Here is a 16,347-nt window from a genome sequence, read left to right as displayed (position 1 = left end):
TTTCCCCAACAACCCGAGAAGGAGAAGGACAGTTTTTATTGCTTTATAATTCAGCTAAACCCAAGTGGAGTTTCATGGGACAAAGCAAAAGTACTTCTTGAGCCTGAAGGCTTTTTCAGTCCTGCTGAATTTCAAAGGCCTGCTGCAGTAAGTGGAAGTGCTGATGTGTGTGACCTTTTACTAAGAAGCCTCTTTCATAACAGTGTGTGATAGGCAGCCTAAATATAGTGGTTGCTACCTGCTTCCCCTGTAACTCGCAACCCTTCTGTTGCTCAGTTGTTCTATTTTCTTTCTTTTTTTTCTCTCTTATTCTTGGATCTTTCTATCCTATCATTTTTTTTTCCTCCAGTGAAATTCAGGAAGACTACCTAGAGTGCAGCATTGCAAAATCACATGAGTTTATTTCAATTTCAGTATATCACAGATTTATGTTTGTAGATGTCTTTGAATTAAAGCAAAAGTTGGTATTTAAATCACGGGCTACAAAGAGTTACTCAGGTGATAATTCAGCACCAATATTGAATGATGAATTTAAATATTCCTCTCATAAATCATTTAAGATTTTCATTTACTCTCACAAAGACATTTGAGTGACCCCTGGAGTATGATTTAGAAAATTATACAGCTCAAAAGTCACCTCGTTTATTTGTTTCCTGAGAATGACATTTTAATCACAAGAAAAATGGGCTAGAAAGAGCATGATATTTTTCAGTCTTTCAAAATGAAATTACTCCTACCCCAGTTATAGATCTTTATATAAAGTCAGACTTGTTCTTTTATTATTATTCAGTGATATTAGGAAAAAAAGGCATTGTCTGACACCCCTACAATTTTGCTCAAATTTGGATTCTGATTCTAAAATCAGAGAATGAGATCTGTCACTGTAGAACTTATGCATTTTAACTTTATGTCTCTGAAGACATTACAAAAAAAGCAAGAGTCATTTCAGTAATGCAAGAAAAACACAATTTGAAGAAATCTTACTGCTTGTAAATAGAAAATTGAACTAGAATTTCAATTTACAAAATCAAGAAAGCCATGATGTTATATTCCTTGAACAGAATCAGATTCGCCATGAAAATGTATTGCTTTCATTTCTAGGATGTTAAAAATGAGTTCCAAAATATTATTTAAAATTAGGCATGATGAATTTAAATATAATCACTTTGACAAACCTAGATTGTGAAGAAATAATTTTCCAAGCCAGAGAGAAGAAAAAAATACTTTTGTATTAGAGAGTTATGATCAGCCGTATCACAATGCAGGCTGCAGGTAATTCAGAATGGGCTCATTTACTTTGTCTAGCTAAATAGTATTGGCTTGCTAATTTTGTATTAAATAATTACTTTTGCAGAAAGAAATCTTGAAATCAGATGTCATTGTTTGCACAGTTGCTGCTGTTCTGTCATTTGCAGTCAGTGCCAGCACAGTGTTTCTGTCATTGAGGGTATGTATCCACCCCTTTCATTTTATTTGCTTTTTTTCTCCTAGGTATTATTTGTTGTATGCAAATGCCTGAGGTGCTTTAGTTGGAAAGAAGAGAGACTGTGGGAGAGGACTTAGAGAATATGTATCTACTGACCTTGTCGGCTTCAGGTTTTTGCTGTGCAGTGAAATTAATTTATGGTTATTTATACTAAGTCATGATATTTTTTCATTTAGTGTTTCTTTCCTTAAACCTTTTTGGATCTTCACTTGTGTTAGACCGGGGAACAGAATGGACAAACGTGACCATTTCCTGTCTGCCCTCTGTTTGGGGGAAGAATGGTTAGTTAATTGTGAAGAACGTGCATTTCAGACAAGTTTGTTGCCTCATTGCATAGCCACATTGATATCCACATGTAGAACTGGAGAGTTTGAGGATAACAATAAAACTAATTGCGCAGGAATACAATTATTAGAAATATATTTTTAAAAAGTTTGCAATTATAACCATGTTTCTTTTCTCTCTTTTGGCCCAGCCATTTCTCAGCATTGTCCTGTTTGCTTTGGCATGGACTGTGGGATTTGTAACGCATTACGTACTGCCTCAGCTTCGCAAGCATCACCCTTGGCTGTGGATCTCCCACCCCATACTGAAAAGCAAAGAGTATCGACAACGGGAAGTCAGAGGTTTGTAGTAAAAAGGTTATCTGAACAGCGATTTGCAGCTTCTCTTGGTTTTAATGAGTAAGAGAGTAAGGAGAAGAAATTACACTTTATATTTCACTCTTATGAATAACATCTGCCATGACCTTCCATTTTTAATGCTGATCAAAACTAAGTGTGCACCTATAGAAGATGTCTCCTGAGACTGCTTCACTGAACTGCGCGATGGCTGAGCTTGCAAGTGACCTCTGGAGATTGTCTAGTTCAACCCTCTTGGTCAATGCAGGGTCAGCTACAGCAGGTTGCTCAGGGCTGTGTCCCATTGAGTTTTCTTATGTCCAAAGCCGCGGATGCCTTCACTTCTCTAGGCAATCTGTTCTAGTTCCTTACAGTAAGAAAGATTTTTTTTTTTCTTATATTGAAATGGAATTTCCTTTGCTTCAGTTTGTGCCCATTGCCTCTTGTCCTGACACTAGAAGCCAATGAAAAGAATCTGTCTCCATCATCTTTACTCCCACCCATCGGGTCTTTGCACATTGATAAGAGCCTCCTGAGCCCTTTCTTCTCCACGATGAACAGCCCCAGCCCTTTCAGCCTCTCTTTAGAAGTCAGATGCTGCAATCCCTTAATCATCTGAATGGCCCTTCATGAGCCATCATCTGATGTGCCTTTTACATCTACATTACCATCTTGTCACTTGCTGCATTGCCTGCTATGTTATAATTCCTGTTAAGGCAATGATATTTAAAATAATTAAAAAACTTAAATTTGAAATATCAATGAAATTGAGGCAGAATTACTTCTACTTTTTGGCTTTTTATTGTGTCTGTCATTTGAGTAGCATGGATAATGCAACTTAAAGCTTTTTTTTCTATCATAACAATTGAAGAGCAACATTAAAATTGATACTGTAATTTCCTTGATGATTTGTTTTTGCTCATGTCTGCTGGCTTCTGTAGGTGATGCCCTGATGCATACAAGCGTCTATAAATATTTTAGTATGTCAGGGTCCAATTTCCTTTTCTTACACAATTATTTCCACAAGCAGCCAGTGCTCTTTGAGAATCCAGGCTTTTCATCCCCAGCTATCATCTTGTCTTTGCTCCTAGCCAGAAGCTCACTTGTCATTCCTTGATGGTTCCTGTGCCTTAATCATTCCCAATATATTTTCCTGAGGTGTTTGAAGATATTGTTGTCAGAACACAGACTGCAGAGGGACTTTAGTTTCTTTAGCTAGACTACAAAAGGGTTTAGACGACTCTCTGTAAAACCATGCATTAAGGATTTAAGTCTTTTTTTTTTTTTTAAGTGTCTTTTGAAATGATTACTTACCAAACAAGGCCTGGATATGTTCCCAAGAGACTTGGTTGAAGGTTGCCTTTTAACTTTTACTGCAATATGCCAAAGGAGGTGTAGAAGAAATATAAATCCTATTAACAATCATATCCAACTGAAAAACATTGTTCAGAGCTTTGGCTCCTTTTGACAATCAGTAGCTCTGAGGAATACCCACCGTTTATTATTGTTACATCAACTTAACCTAAAAAGGCAACTGTAAGATTTCTTTGCCTTGTCCTGTTTAAGTCCATTTTCATTTGTTGGAAAACAATGGTTTCCAAAATGCAGTGAGTCAGCGTTTGAAAAGGTTGAAGGTAGAGATCTTCTTGCCAGGCTTATCTCCACAGATGCGCTTCCTTTTGTTGTAAGATCAGCTGCCTTTCCCATGCTATCTGCTGGAGGCAACAGACATTTTTTCATAGTCCTCATTTTTTATGCATTTATCTCCTTGCTTTTGGGTTTAAGTATTATTGCAATAAATCTGGTGCTGTGTGTTGGAAAACAGGATTAAAATACTGTTTTGTTTTGTTTGCCCAATCCCTTGGGCTGTTGCAGAGGCTTCTTATGCTTGGAGATGAGACAGGTTGAGGAAAAGGTTATGTAATCCTTTTGATAGATGTGTCTGTCACCCAGACTTTTTCTTTTATAAAACCTGTAAGAAAAATATTGGAGCAGAACTTGCAGGCCCTGTTTGTATGGAAAAAGAAGCTCAGAAAAGGGCAGTGTCCTGCGTTTGTCAGGCATGGACAGGGAAAGCACAAGTACACAAAAAAAGGTGTCTGTATGGAGCTTTTACTGTATGGTTACTTTAGTTTCTGCCTGTCTGCTTTTGACAACAGAGGTAGTGAGAACAAAAATGGCTTGCAGTTAGATAAGCTTCTCCTAATGGCAGTTCCACAGGTTTATTCTTGGCTTTGTTTCACAGACTTCAGGTGAGCCATTTAAACTTTCAGGCCCTCCACACACAAAATAGCAATTATTAGAGCAGTTCTGATAATGTCCCTGTGAGATACCTTATTTATTACTAGTTATTGTTTTGCCTGACTGCAGGAAGAAAGGCTGAGTTTATAATAAATGTTCTTATGGTACAATAAGCATGTAGAAAGTAGTGCAGGAATGAGTGAGGAGTCCTGAAACACTAGAGAACATGTTTGTTTTCCCCTTTCTTCCCCACCTTTCTTTTCACTCCCTATGCCACCCAACCCTGCCCCAAAGCTAACTAATTTCTTCTTCAGTATTACTGTACCAAAATGCTGATAATGTGGTAGAATAGCCTATTATCTCAATTTTTATTTCAGATGCTGCACATTTGATGTGGTTTGAAAGGCTCTACGTGTGGCTTCAGTGCTTTGAGAAATACATCTTGTATCCAGCTATTATACTGAATGCCCTCACCATTGATGCTTTCTCAATTAGTAAATACAGGAAGCTTGGTGCACAGTAAGTTATTGTTCATAGCATGTGAGTAGCTGATGTTAGATTTAGACTAAACACTGAGAGATCAGAATCATTTCTTAAGTAAGTCTGCCTCTTGCGATTTGCTTTTGTGTCATTATTGCTTCACTATACAATAATCACTAGCTCTGCTGAAAGAGAGAATCAGAACTACCTCAGCACATGCTAAGACATGACTGAAGTGAGAGAGAAATTAAAAGATTAAAGAGCTATATATAGATGTGTATGGAATGTCTCAACGTCAATTAAAAGCACGGCACAGTATGCCAGTCTGCAGGTGTTTTGATGGACATAAACACAGTGGGGTAACTAGAATTCATAAAATGAGAATGAGAAATCTAGCCTGGTTATCAGGAAACATTTTCTAACAGTGAGGATTTTTAGGACTACAGAGTAGTTACCAGGGGCTTTACCATGTCATTTAAGGCCAGACTGGATAAAATATTCAACAGTGTAGAATGGTGGATAGTCCTGCATTGAATGACTTCAGAAAGATAGGGATAAAAACTCTTCCAAAGGCTGTTATCTCTGATATTAAACAGAACTGGTGATGTGGATCCATGGATTCGCAGTATGATCCTTGCAAACTGCCTTTTATGGTAACTATTTTCGTCGATGACTTACCTACTGCCGGGATTCAGCAGGCTTAGCAATTGCAGGAATCCCCAGTGTGCGGAGTTCCTGCAGTCTTCTTATCAGAGTGACAGTGATGCAGATGATTTAAAAGCCAAGCAAAACAAAAGCCAAACCAGCCTGTGTTCAGGTTCTAGTAACAGGAAAAACTGCTGTGAGGAGGAGGAGGGAATTGTCAGCAGTAGTAACAATTTAGAATTTTATTTTTTTAAGTAGTCTATAAAAAAAAACCCTTTTATGTTAAAAAAAAAAAAAAAAGTTGTTTTTATTTTTTGCCTCTGTTAAAGAAGAATACTGCTCTCCGCTCTAGGGACTACCCAAATATAAGAAAAAGATGATTCCCTGCTCTTAGGAGCTAAAACTAGAACAAAACTGTTAGCCAAATTCTGTGTGTATTCATGCAAGACAAGTCCTTCTCCAGAGAGACTCTCAGCAGTCTCTCAAAGATACCCTGTGTAGCTTCCCCTTGGGCTCTTTCAGTCAGGCATTCGGAGGTGATAGGGACACGGTGGTGTAGGAGGTTGTGTGTGTTGTCCAGGGTAAAACTGAGGTCACACTCACTGCTGTGTTTGGTTTTGCAAGGCTGGCTGAACTAAAAAGTAATCAAAGCTTCATTTGTCACTGGTTAGCAGACGTGACTGGATACATGCACGGAACAAATGTGTGGACTTAAGAAGGTGCTAGAAGGTAGTATTTATGCGTAGTCACTCTTCAAAGCTAGATTGCACTTTAAAGTATCACCTGCCTCAAGTGTTCAAAAGCAGTGAGTCAGTCCCCCAAAATCTTAAGATTAAAGAATATAATTACATTCGTTTCTGCCTCTGTTTAGCCTTTAGGGGCATAGCATAACAATCCTTTTCTTCCCCTTCCCTCTTGTGTCTGTGTGATCATCTTGGATTTAAAACTACCGTTAAGCATGCCCATAAAAATACAGTTTCTGAATGCTGTTCAGAGAAGCTCCACTGAAGGTATGCCCTGACTTCAGGCACAGATACACTGCGGCTTAGGGAGACTGGCTCTACGTATCTTCACTGCTGGCAGCAGTGGAGCCCTGGCTCAGTGCAGACTGTAAAGCCCAAACAAGACATAGGTAGTAGAAGAGGACTGAGTCAGGAGAAATCAGGAGTGGTTTATGCTCATGGGTGATTTTGCTGTCACAGCCTGGCTAGACTGTTTTCTCCTGGTGCTTTGCTGTCCCCTTTCCTGCATGGGTTTCCAGTAAGGCTGCTGCTAGGCATCAGGCATTGTAGCAAAACTCCTGGGGATAAATGAGGGGTCCTGGATTCTTCCTGGTCCCTTGCGTACCACATTGCTACGGCAGGGTTTTTCCCTGCTTTAATGTGCAAATACATGTCTCCTTCAAGCTTACCCTAGTTATTTTAGTTATTACCTAGTTATTACCTAGTTATTACCCGGCCATCCAAGGAGCCAGCCTTGTCATCCCTTAGAGAAGGGAAGTTGTTCGTTCTTTCTGTGTTTGAAAGCGTGTGAGGTGACATGATTTTGTATTGTTTTATTTTAGATTTTTTCTCCACTTGGATATATATTTTCTAAACAGTTTCAACTTGTAATTTAAAGGGCTGATGCAGTTTGCTCCTCAGAGAGAGACAGAAAAACTTCCTTCAGTCAGTTTACTTGAAAATTCCAGGCAGATAGCACAAGAAGGAATGTATTAGGAATTGATTAGACTTCCTTTAATTTAGAAAAATAATGCGCTCTGTAAACATATCTGTTCTCTGAAACTTGTAGTTATTCACATAGTTTTAAGATAACTTTACCGAATTACAAAGACAGTCTTGCTTAGATTGCGGTTTTGATCTCTTGATAATTACAACCTGTCTGAGGGTTAGATCCTGGAAGGGGCTCAGACATGCAGCTTATTAGCTTTTGGTCACCCAAATAGAATCCAAATCCAATGTCAAGCATATTGGCCCCTTCTTAGTGTGAAGGAAGACTAGGCAGCCTGCTGAGCTAGTCAGTGAAAGCCTCGTAATAGTGATGTGTCAGAAAATACTTCCTTTTCTTAGATCACCCTGACCCAAGACTGCAGGTGAGGATTCTTTGCTCCATCCAGCGTGGCTATGCATGTGCTTCTCATCATTCATGCAGAGTATGGAGCCAGCACTTTTTTTTTTCAGAAGAGAACTAGTGATGCCAGATGTTTCTGCATCAGCCTGGTTATAACACCTCCCTGGGAAGAAAGGAATCCAAATCCAAACATTTCCCAGCTCCAGAGGCCCTCAGACTCTCAACTGACCCCTCTAAGGCACCCTCAAATCCTTCTGTTGAAACTGTCTGCTTTGAGATGGACTTGTTGGTTTTCAGTGTGAGCACTTATTTAGGTTTCTCAGTTTAAGTTTACTCTCTAATGTAGTAAGGGAGAGATTGCATACATTTTCTAACACATAGATGCCATGTGCAACTACTTTACGTCTGAGGAAGAAGTTAACATACAGAAGAGACAGCATTCAGCTAAAGAACAATAAGAGCTTCAAGCACTCCCAGTCTGTGGATATTTCTCTCTAGGATTGTGGTGTAATATATGATAAGGTTAGAATATTTTTATAGTTTCCGTTGCCGACTGTAGATTCCAGTAATACTCCAGTAAATGGAGTGACTTGAGGCTCTTTTCTTAAGGTAATAATAGTAGACATACTAAAATCAATTCCAAAACTGAAATTGTGTTTCAAGAGCTGTATACAAAATTCTCCATCACATTCCTGGTTCTAAACTACTCTTACAGTGCAGTATTATTTCTTTATTGCAGATTGTAAGCATGTGATAATGACAAAGAAATTTTATGTTATTTTAGATGGATAAAATAGATGTTATTATTAAAGCATAAGATAATACCAATAGCAGAAATCAAGAGGCTCTGTAAGATCAGATATACTTAGCAATCCGAAATATATCTGTTATGGCTATCTACATTTAACATCTTAGTAATTCCATGTTTTATTACTTTGACTTGATTAGGTTTTTCTTTCTGCCTTTCTCACAGTTGTGATATTATCCTGATAACAGTTGCTGGGATGAAGCTTCTCCGCTCCTCGTTTTGTAATCCTATTAATCAGTTTGTTACCTTGAGCTTTACTGTGATATTCTTCCAATTTGACTACAAAGACATTTCAGAAAACTTCCTGATGGATTTCTTCATGATGTCCATCGTGTTTCACAAGGCAAGTTTTTATTACTGTTGTTTCTCTGGAAAAATGCATTTCATAATCTTGATTTATTTTTTTAATGTCACTGTGTTGATAGGTATGTGCTGGTATTTGTTGCATATAATGAATAAATATGTGGTAGGATTTCATGCATATAATGAGTTCATACACACAATTAGTATGGAAGAGGAAAAACACTGTAAGCAGAAAACAGCCTTCTGCCTGAATGTCTTCTCTGTGTTTTTATTTATTTATTTATTTTGCATTTACTTTTGCTCACATGTTGCTATGGAAGTTCAGATTTGTGTTTTTTCAAGAGCAGAATCCTCACGGTGCTGCGAAGAGCCTCTTGGGTCGTTAGTGCAGGGCTGCCCTCCAGATCAATCGCCGGGGCTTTTTTTAATCTAGGCTTTCTTTGAATGCCTCTGGTGTTTGACTCAACAACTTCCTTTGGGAAATTATTCCATTATCTAATGATCCTCTTGATATAAAAGAAAAAAAAAAAAGAAAGTGTTCCTAGGGTCAGATATACATTTTTCTTTTCCTAGTTTCAGGCTGTTATCCTGGTTATACTGCCCTTAACCTCAGAGCTCCTTCCTGTTTTTTTTTTTTTTTTTTTTTGTTAATTCTCGGTTGCTATGGTCTCCACGTGTTCTCCTAGTTGTATATACTTTAGTTGTATATACTTTAGCAAAGCCTTTCGGCATCAGTCAGATCAGATCCTGATGCACTGTCTATGTTTTTCCACTGAAACAAGTTTTAAGATTTAACCAGTACCTGGATAAACCATCAGAAAGTATTGAAGACTTGCCTTGAATGTTTTTCAGTTCTCTTGTGTTTTGTTTTTAACCTCTTTGGTTCCCCAAATTTCCTGGCATATAATACTGCTTCGTGTGGAGGTATCTCTGGTGAGATTTTTTTGTCATTTTTTGTTGTTGTTTTTTGCTAAACTATCCCTATTGTAAGTGTGAGTGTGACCCAGCTATCATCAGTTCATCTTTGAGAGGAGAAAGAAGTGGAGAGGAGAAGACTGGCTGTAGCGTATGCTGTGGAGATGCCCGGTGATATGCAGGGAGCCCTTCTATACACGGAGATCTGCTTCAGTCTATGCTGTAGCTGTGCCTGCATGAAGCCTCAGCCTTGCTAAGGAAAGGCCCAGGTTATTGGTGTTAAATTGGTGGCTCTCTATCTTTGAGTCAGAGTGAGGCAGAATTCAGATGTCTTTTTTTTCTGGCTGATTTTTGTGCTTCTGTGAAGGAGGAGAGGAAGGGATGAAAAACAGCACCTTAGCGAGGCACCTTAGGCTCTTTCTTTAAATCCTTGGACCACTGTCCAGCAGCGGCTTCACCTGCTTCAAGCCTCCATCCTTCAGGACTCGCAGTGTTGCTGTGTGGCAACCACCTCTCCCGCCTGGGGTTGGGAGGAAGAGTCTGGAAGGAAGGAGGGAAGAAAAGGAGCAAGAAAAGAATCACTACCTGAAATGTTGCCATCCACGACCAACGCTCTATGATCCTAAAACAGACTTAGAATAATTTGCCAGGCTCCTTAGCTCTGAGGAGTGGAAGGTTAGCGCTTAGGAAGTGCAGAGGTTCGTTGTATTGTGGCAGACTTTCCCATATTTTTGCACTGCCATGTTCCTTAGCAGAAGGAATTCATTTCTGTTGTCTGAGAAGACTGTTGATGAGTGTCAGTGGACATCTGGATGATAGCTTATTAAGTCCTAAAGGTCATTCTCCAAAAATTTCCTTCAGTATCAAAAAATTACCACCTCAGAACTGAGTCTTGTCATTCATTAATTCTCTTGGAAACATTGGCCTTGTGAGCATTTCACAAAATACCGTTGTGGACTATTGCATGTTTTTGGAACAGAAAGATGTAAAGATTTTAATGATTGTTTTTTGAAGTTACTTGGATGGTTTGGGTCTACTATTTCAGGTAGGAAGACTAGTGATTGGAGTAAGGCTGAGATAATCAAGGATGCATGCCAAACTAAGCAGTGATTGTTAGAGTGAATGCTGCTGTTCCGGGCTGAAAGTTTGTACTGCAGATGTATTTTGAAATTGTAGTTTTAGCACTGACCTGTCATCTTCTGTATAGTTCTTAAATCTAAAATTTTGCATCTCATTAGTGCATCAGGTAGGCTTGTCCTTTTGCCATTAAAAAAAAAAAAAAAGAAATTAAATGGTTGAATTGTTTATATTACAAAAGCACATGCACAGTTACACAATGATCATTAAAGCCAATCTGAAAAACAGCATTGCAGATGACGATAATTAAAGTCCTATTAATTTCAGATCATTAACAATGTAGATTTTCTTTAATTAAGGTTTGAGTCTTTACTAGTTCAGTATTACGGAGCTTTCTTAAAGGATTTGCTCACTGAGGATGACGACGAGTGTTTGTTGTCCATATTATTGGCTCTAAGCAGGCTGCATCCACCTGCGTTCCTGAAAGTTTTATGGGTCATCACAGGTTCTCTCATCCAGAGCTCAGTCATTTTTTTGTTTCTAGCTATTTTTAGGAAGACAGGAACCAGACCCAAAGTAGTTTCTATTGTCATCCCTTCAGCTCTGCAGAAGTACAGACTCTTTCAAGGTTGGACTTTCCACCATCTGATAACAGAGCTGTGCTAGTACTGTGTCTTAGCCGTACTGATGGCAATTTTTAAGCAGTTACCCCATGAAAAATTATTTGCATGTCATCAAAGCTGTGCTGCAGTAAGCATTTATTATCTTCTTCTGGGGGAAAGAGTCATCTAAATTGCGCTAGTGAATCTTGAAGTAGGTTTATGTTGAATAAAGCTTTGTTAATAATGTTGAGTAGAACGTTTCTGAATCTCTCTCTGATTGTACTTCCCTCATTTTCTACATTGTGCTGTTGATTTAATGTAATTCAGTCAAATCAGAGGCTCCGAATGAACGTGATTACTGTCTGAACAAGTTGAGGAGTCCGAAGCCCTGCTCTCAGATTTTTATCTCTGTTTGCAAATAGCCAAGCCACCCACACTGGGGTTGACAGAGAATGTGAGAATCCATTCACTTCTGTTCCTGGGGCTTTTAAAACAGCATAGATTTTTTAGATCTATTTTAACAGTGTAGGTCTTATTAATGCCATGTGAATAATTCACTCATTTGTTAAAATCATTAACTGTTTACATTTTCTCATGTTGCAGAATGTAAATTCTTAATGCTAAAATGTGATTAAACATGCACTGAATATGCTGTTTTGTTTTTCAAATTGCCATTGGAGAGGTGCAAGGTAAATGTTTAGAAAAGGCTTTGTTGTTTGCTTTTTTAGGAATAATTTCAAGTGGAACGGGAACTTCTCAATCTTTCTTGTGTTAAGATTGTCCATATAGCCACCCACAACTTGTCTCATTCGCTGCAGCCTGGGATTCTTCAGTCCAAAAGCTCCCATTGTCTATACTCATATATACATACACAGTATATACACTGTATATACTGATTTAAAAGTAGAGCTGAATGGCCTTTTAAAAATACTTGGTGGCTTATTTAGGAATTGTGGGCGTAATGCTCTGGTGCGTACCATGTGGGAAGTCAGACTGGATAATCAAGACATTCTTACTGGTCTTTATTACTCCGTCTAGATGAACCATTTTTTCTCCCCGGATTTCTTAGTAGATACTGTAATATCAGTGCAAAGGTTAATAAGGATGTTTGTGTTACCCGAAAGAAGGAAAACCACAAATAATAGAGAATATATTCTTCAGAGGCACAGAGAAGATGGATTAGATAACAGGGCTTAAGGGATTTCTTCCTAGACTTCTACCAACTAGAAAATCCATAATATTTTTCTGTAATGGGATAGAAAATTGTGGGAATATTATCCAGTCATGGGGCGTGGAAGGAATAAGCTCTTTGGGGAAGACGTGGTTGTTGCAGCAGCGGAAGGCGCTGCCTGGCCCCGACGGGCGCTCGGCCAGCGTGCAGCTCCACACGCGGGGCCTGCTCCGCGCGCCCTGCCGGCCACTGACTCCTCGCCAGCTGTTTGCACGTGTCCTCGCTGTCCGGCTGTTGGGAAATCAGGTGTTTCCTACATGGCTGTCAGGACAAATACGTGCAGCAGGCTCATCATCCACTTCGAAGGTATTTGGGTGTTATACAGCTGAAGGGGTTAAGTGCTTGACTGCCTTAGGTTATTGAACCCCAATGACATGAATTGTGTCTAGTAGGTCTGGGGCTCTTGCCACAGGTTTGTCCTCTCAGAGACCGCGCTAGCTCTGCCACAGCCACTAGAGGTCTGCAGTACTCAGCGGCCTTGGAGTAAGCCGACATCTTTTCCTGCTTCTTCTGTAGTGTAATAATGAAGTTTTGGATGTATAATGATGGATTTCAGCGTGCTAGTCTCAGATGTGAACCTCCTTGTTTATACTGGGTAGATTTTAGGCTAAAGAGACTTCAAGGATTAAAATAGCTGCTGTAAGAAAAATGTTTATGCCAAGACTGCAAGCGCTGTTGTGATCCTCTAAGCTACGTGCATTTTAGCTGGTCTTCTCCTAGAGACGAGTGCAGGTTGTCCTGCAAGTTCAGCAGTGTTTGGATGCTTGGATGCTTCTAGCGTAGAGCAGGTAGCAGCATGTCTGAGATCACCGTATGCCAAACCCTGGGAACTGGTTCCTCGACAGCAACTCTTTCGTTTGTAGTGCACAAGTGAAAATAGAGACCTGTTGAATTCTGGGCTTTGGAAAAAAAATGTATTCTTGGCAAATTTGTCTAGCTTCCTTTAAACCTTAAAGAAAGGACCTCCATTTACTTACACACTCCTCTACCACACAGACTCTGATGGGAATGTTAAGATCCAATGTCATTAACCCTTCTTTTCCTCTCTTGTACATTACTGTCAGGCAGCTTGATGGTCTCTTAATTTGTGTGTATGTGGATGAACTAATTAGCAATACTAAAATATGGAATCACCTTATATTTTCTGATAGTCAGTTTCTCTGAGGGTTCTGAATTTGTCTTCATGCCTAAGACAGAAAAATTAAAGAATCAGAGTTTGTTAAATTTGCCTTCATTAACACTGAATTCATTTGCCTAAGTACTCTTACCCCTGCTGGGCTCACACAGATACAGTTTCCCTGTCTGATAGTTCTTCTTTCCTGGAATGTATTTTTCCAGCCTAATAAGGACTAAACATTTCTTTTAACTTTGTATTTTGAGTAAGGATGTTTCTCTATTGATATACCTATTTCTGGACTAGTATCCTATATCGTGTGTCTCTGAAAGATGATCTTTATGTCAAAGTAATTCCAGCTAGGAGAGCCAGCAGGTAACAGCCTGCCAGACCTGTGCTGATGAGGCCTAGCTCTATAAGAATTCAACATCTGCCACACACTCCATCAGAGAGGGAATTGCACGTAATCTTATTTTCATTCATTTTACGAGAAAGTGCTACTGCTGACTTGGGTGCTTCATTGGAACAGAGTTAACAGTTAACCTATTGAATCCTTTTACTGCCTTTGTGGCTACAAACCACAGACTTCTTGGCTAGTCTGCATGTCCAAGGGCGTTTAGATGCTGCTTATAATTCAATAGCCTCACTTTGTTTCCTTCCCTCTTCTAATCTTTTATCTACTCTGAATCTGATGTTTCACTTCAAAGCTACTGGCCCTAAGTCATTTAATTCATATTTTAATCCATTTCTTGCCATTCATAAAGACTGAAATGTAATGTCTTAATCACCTGTGCCCTCTCAGCTCACGGCGGTTTCCTAACTTTTGATATTTGGTATATAAGCCCTGTTAAGATATTTTCTGCTGAGTAAAATACTCAAGGCTACATCTGATATCTGACAGGATAATCCCAGTGGTATTTTCAGAAAACTCCTTAGCTCTCCTGTGCATTGTACAGTTCATGTTTCCCTTTAATATTGGTTTAAATGATTTTTCATTCACCCTTCTTCCACTGACCTCTACTTGAGACTTCATCCCTGACACTCATCCCAAGTTTCATTTTCTCTATTTTTTTCCCTTTAGAATGGGGAAAATGTGTGGATGCAGGAAAATGTACATCCATTCCCTCGGTCAATCTAACTTGTTGCACAGAGAACTGTATTAATGTACACTCATACTGTTCAAAGCTTGCTCTGTGTCTGATAGTGCTGACATCGAAAGAGGAATCTACACCATCTGATGCTTCAAAATGCAACCATCTCTATGAATTTCTTTATGTTCACTTTTAGTAGAGGAGATTTCAAGGAGGATTCTCTGTGGGCATGGGCCATGCCTACGAATGCTTCACTGAAGAGGCTGGAGCAGTGCAGCCCCCATCCCAGGCATTTCAGCTATCTGGCCCATTGTAGGTTGCTCTGATGAGCTCTGATCCCTTCAGTGTAACACAGCTTCAGTGCAAGTGCTGGACACTGTGTGCCAGGAATATAATTTTAATTTCATATCACATACATGCATGCATACATACATGCAAGTTTTCACTCTTAGTATATCTTAATTTTTATTGACATAACTATGCATATAAACATGCATGCAGAAAAATAAATGAATTTACCAATAGAGAATGGAAACTACTTCTAAAACTCAGATGCGAATTGACTGGAACTGATTTAACATGATAAATTAAATACCAGCATCTGAGAGACTGAGTTCAGTTCTATCCTGAGTTCTCAGCATCTAAAATACAAAGAAATACCTTCATGATGTAGGGAAAAAGTGCTTTCTACATTTAAAATATTTAATTTCTCAGTTTTGTGTTGCACATAAACCAGGTAGCCATATGCATTTGATAGCTATTTTTTTGTTTAAAATCAGCATATACATACACTCTCTTAATACCCAGAAAAAAAAAAAACAATTCTTGTAGCAATGTATATATGTATTTTTTACATTTTCTTTACTTTTTGTATTACCAAGGAGTCTTCTTATATGGAAACCCAAAAGGCACTGAACAAGCAGACAGGCTGTCCAAAGCTGAAGGCATTGTGTTGTCTCCATATCACAATCACTGTCTTTTAAATTCAACTGGTAATCTCCAGTTGAAATCCACGAAACTGAGAAAATGAGATCACATTCTAGTGGTATTTCAGAGTCCTCAAATCTTTATATGTATATATATATATATATACATATATATATATATATGTGTGTATATATATATACACATATAAATGTATATAACACACACACACACATATATATATAAACTGCAATTTCCAGTAGCTTCTAGATTCTAATAATGCTGACATTAAGTAAAATAAGAATGAGCACAAAAGAGAAATCCTGAAAAATTAAGTCTTTACCTCTGCTGTGTTAGATGATGATGTATGATGATAGATGTATAGGATACTAGCATATGTGCCAGAGTTCTGCAGAGTCTTTTAATAACTTATAAATGATGTAAGTATGATTAAGATGCTGAACTGTGTGTCTGCAGAAAAAAAAAATGAATGAAGGATGCGTGCTCTGCATTTTAACTTGGCAGGAAGTGTGATAGTTTAAATTTCCTGAATATATTGGAAAAATCTGTATCAAAGATTTGAAAACTGTTTACTGTGCAAAACTGTCACAAATAGAGATCTCTAGGAACTTTAGAGCTTTGTCCCCTAAATAATATATCATTTTTCTGCATAGAGAATTGTGGAAAACATAGAATGTCTAAGAACGCATAATAAAAATATGCTTTGATAAATCATCTTA

The 16,347-nt window shown here is 38.5% G+C and overlaps 1 protein-coding gene across 1 annotated transcript in view; it reads left to right on the top strand.

Moving 5' to 3' along the window:
* The window catches only part of PCNX2 (pecanex 2), a 138,929-nt gene that overhangs the window by 69,132 nt on the left and 53,450 nt on the right, over positions 1 to 16,347 (top strand). The window contains exons 18-21 of the mRNA XM_088534837.1: positions 1,355 to 1,447; positions 1,962 to 2,112; positions 4,725 to 4,866; positions 8,516 to 8,693. Coding sequence (XP_088390963.1) covers positions 1,355 to 1,447; positions 1,962 to 2,112; positions 4,725 to 4,866; positions 8,516 to 8,693 — 564 coding nt within the window. The remainder of the gene's footprint in view (positions 1 to 1,354; positions 1,448 to 1,961; positions 2,113 to 4,724; positions 4,867 to 8,515; positions 8,694 to 16,347) is intronic.

Source organism: Tinamus guttatus, unplaced genomic scaffold, assembly GCF_059628265.1.
Source record: "Tinamus guttatus ecotype Peru unplaced genomic scaffold, ASM5962826v1 Tinamus_guttatus_pri_ptg000601l, whole genome shotgun sequence".
Taxonomy (NCBI): Eukaryota; Metazoa; Chordata; class Aves; order Tinamiformes; family Tinamidae; genus Tinamus; species Tinamus guttatus.
The sequence above is the reverse complement of the archived record's forward strand: the minus strand, read 5'-3'. Positions and strand labels throughout refer to the sequence as shown.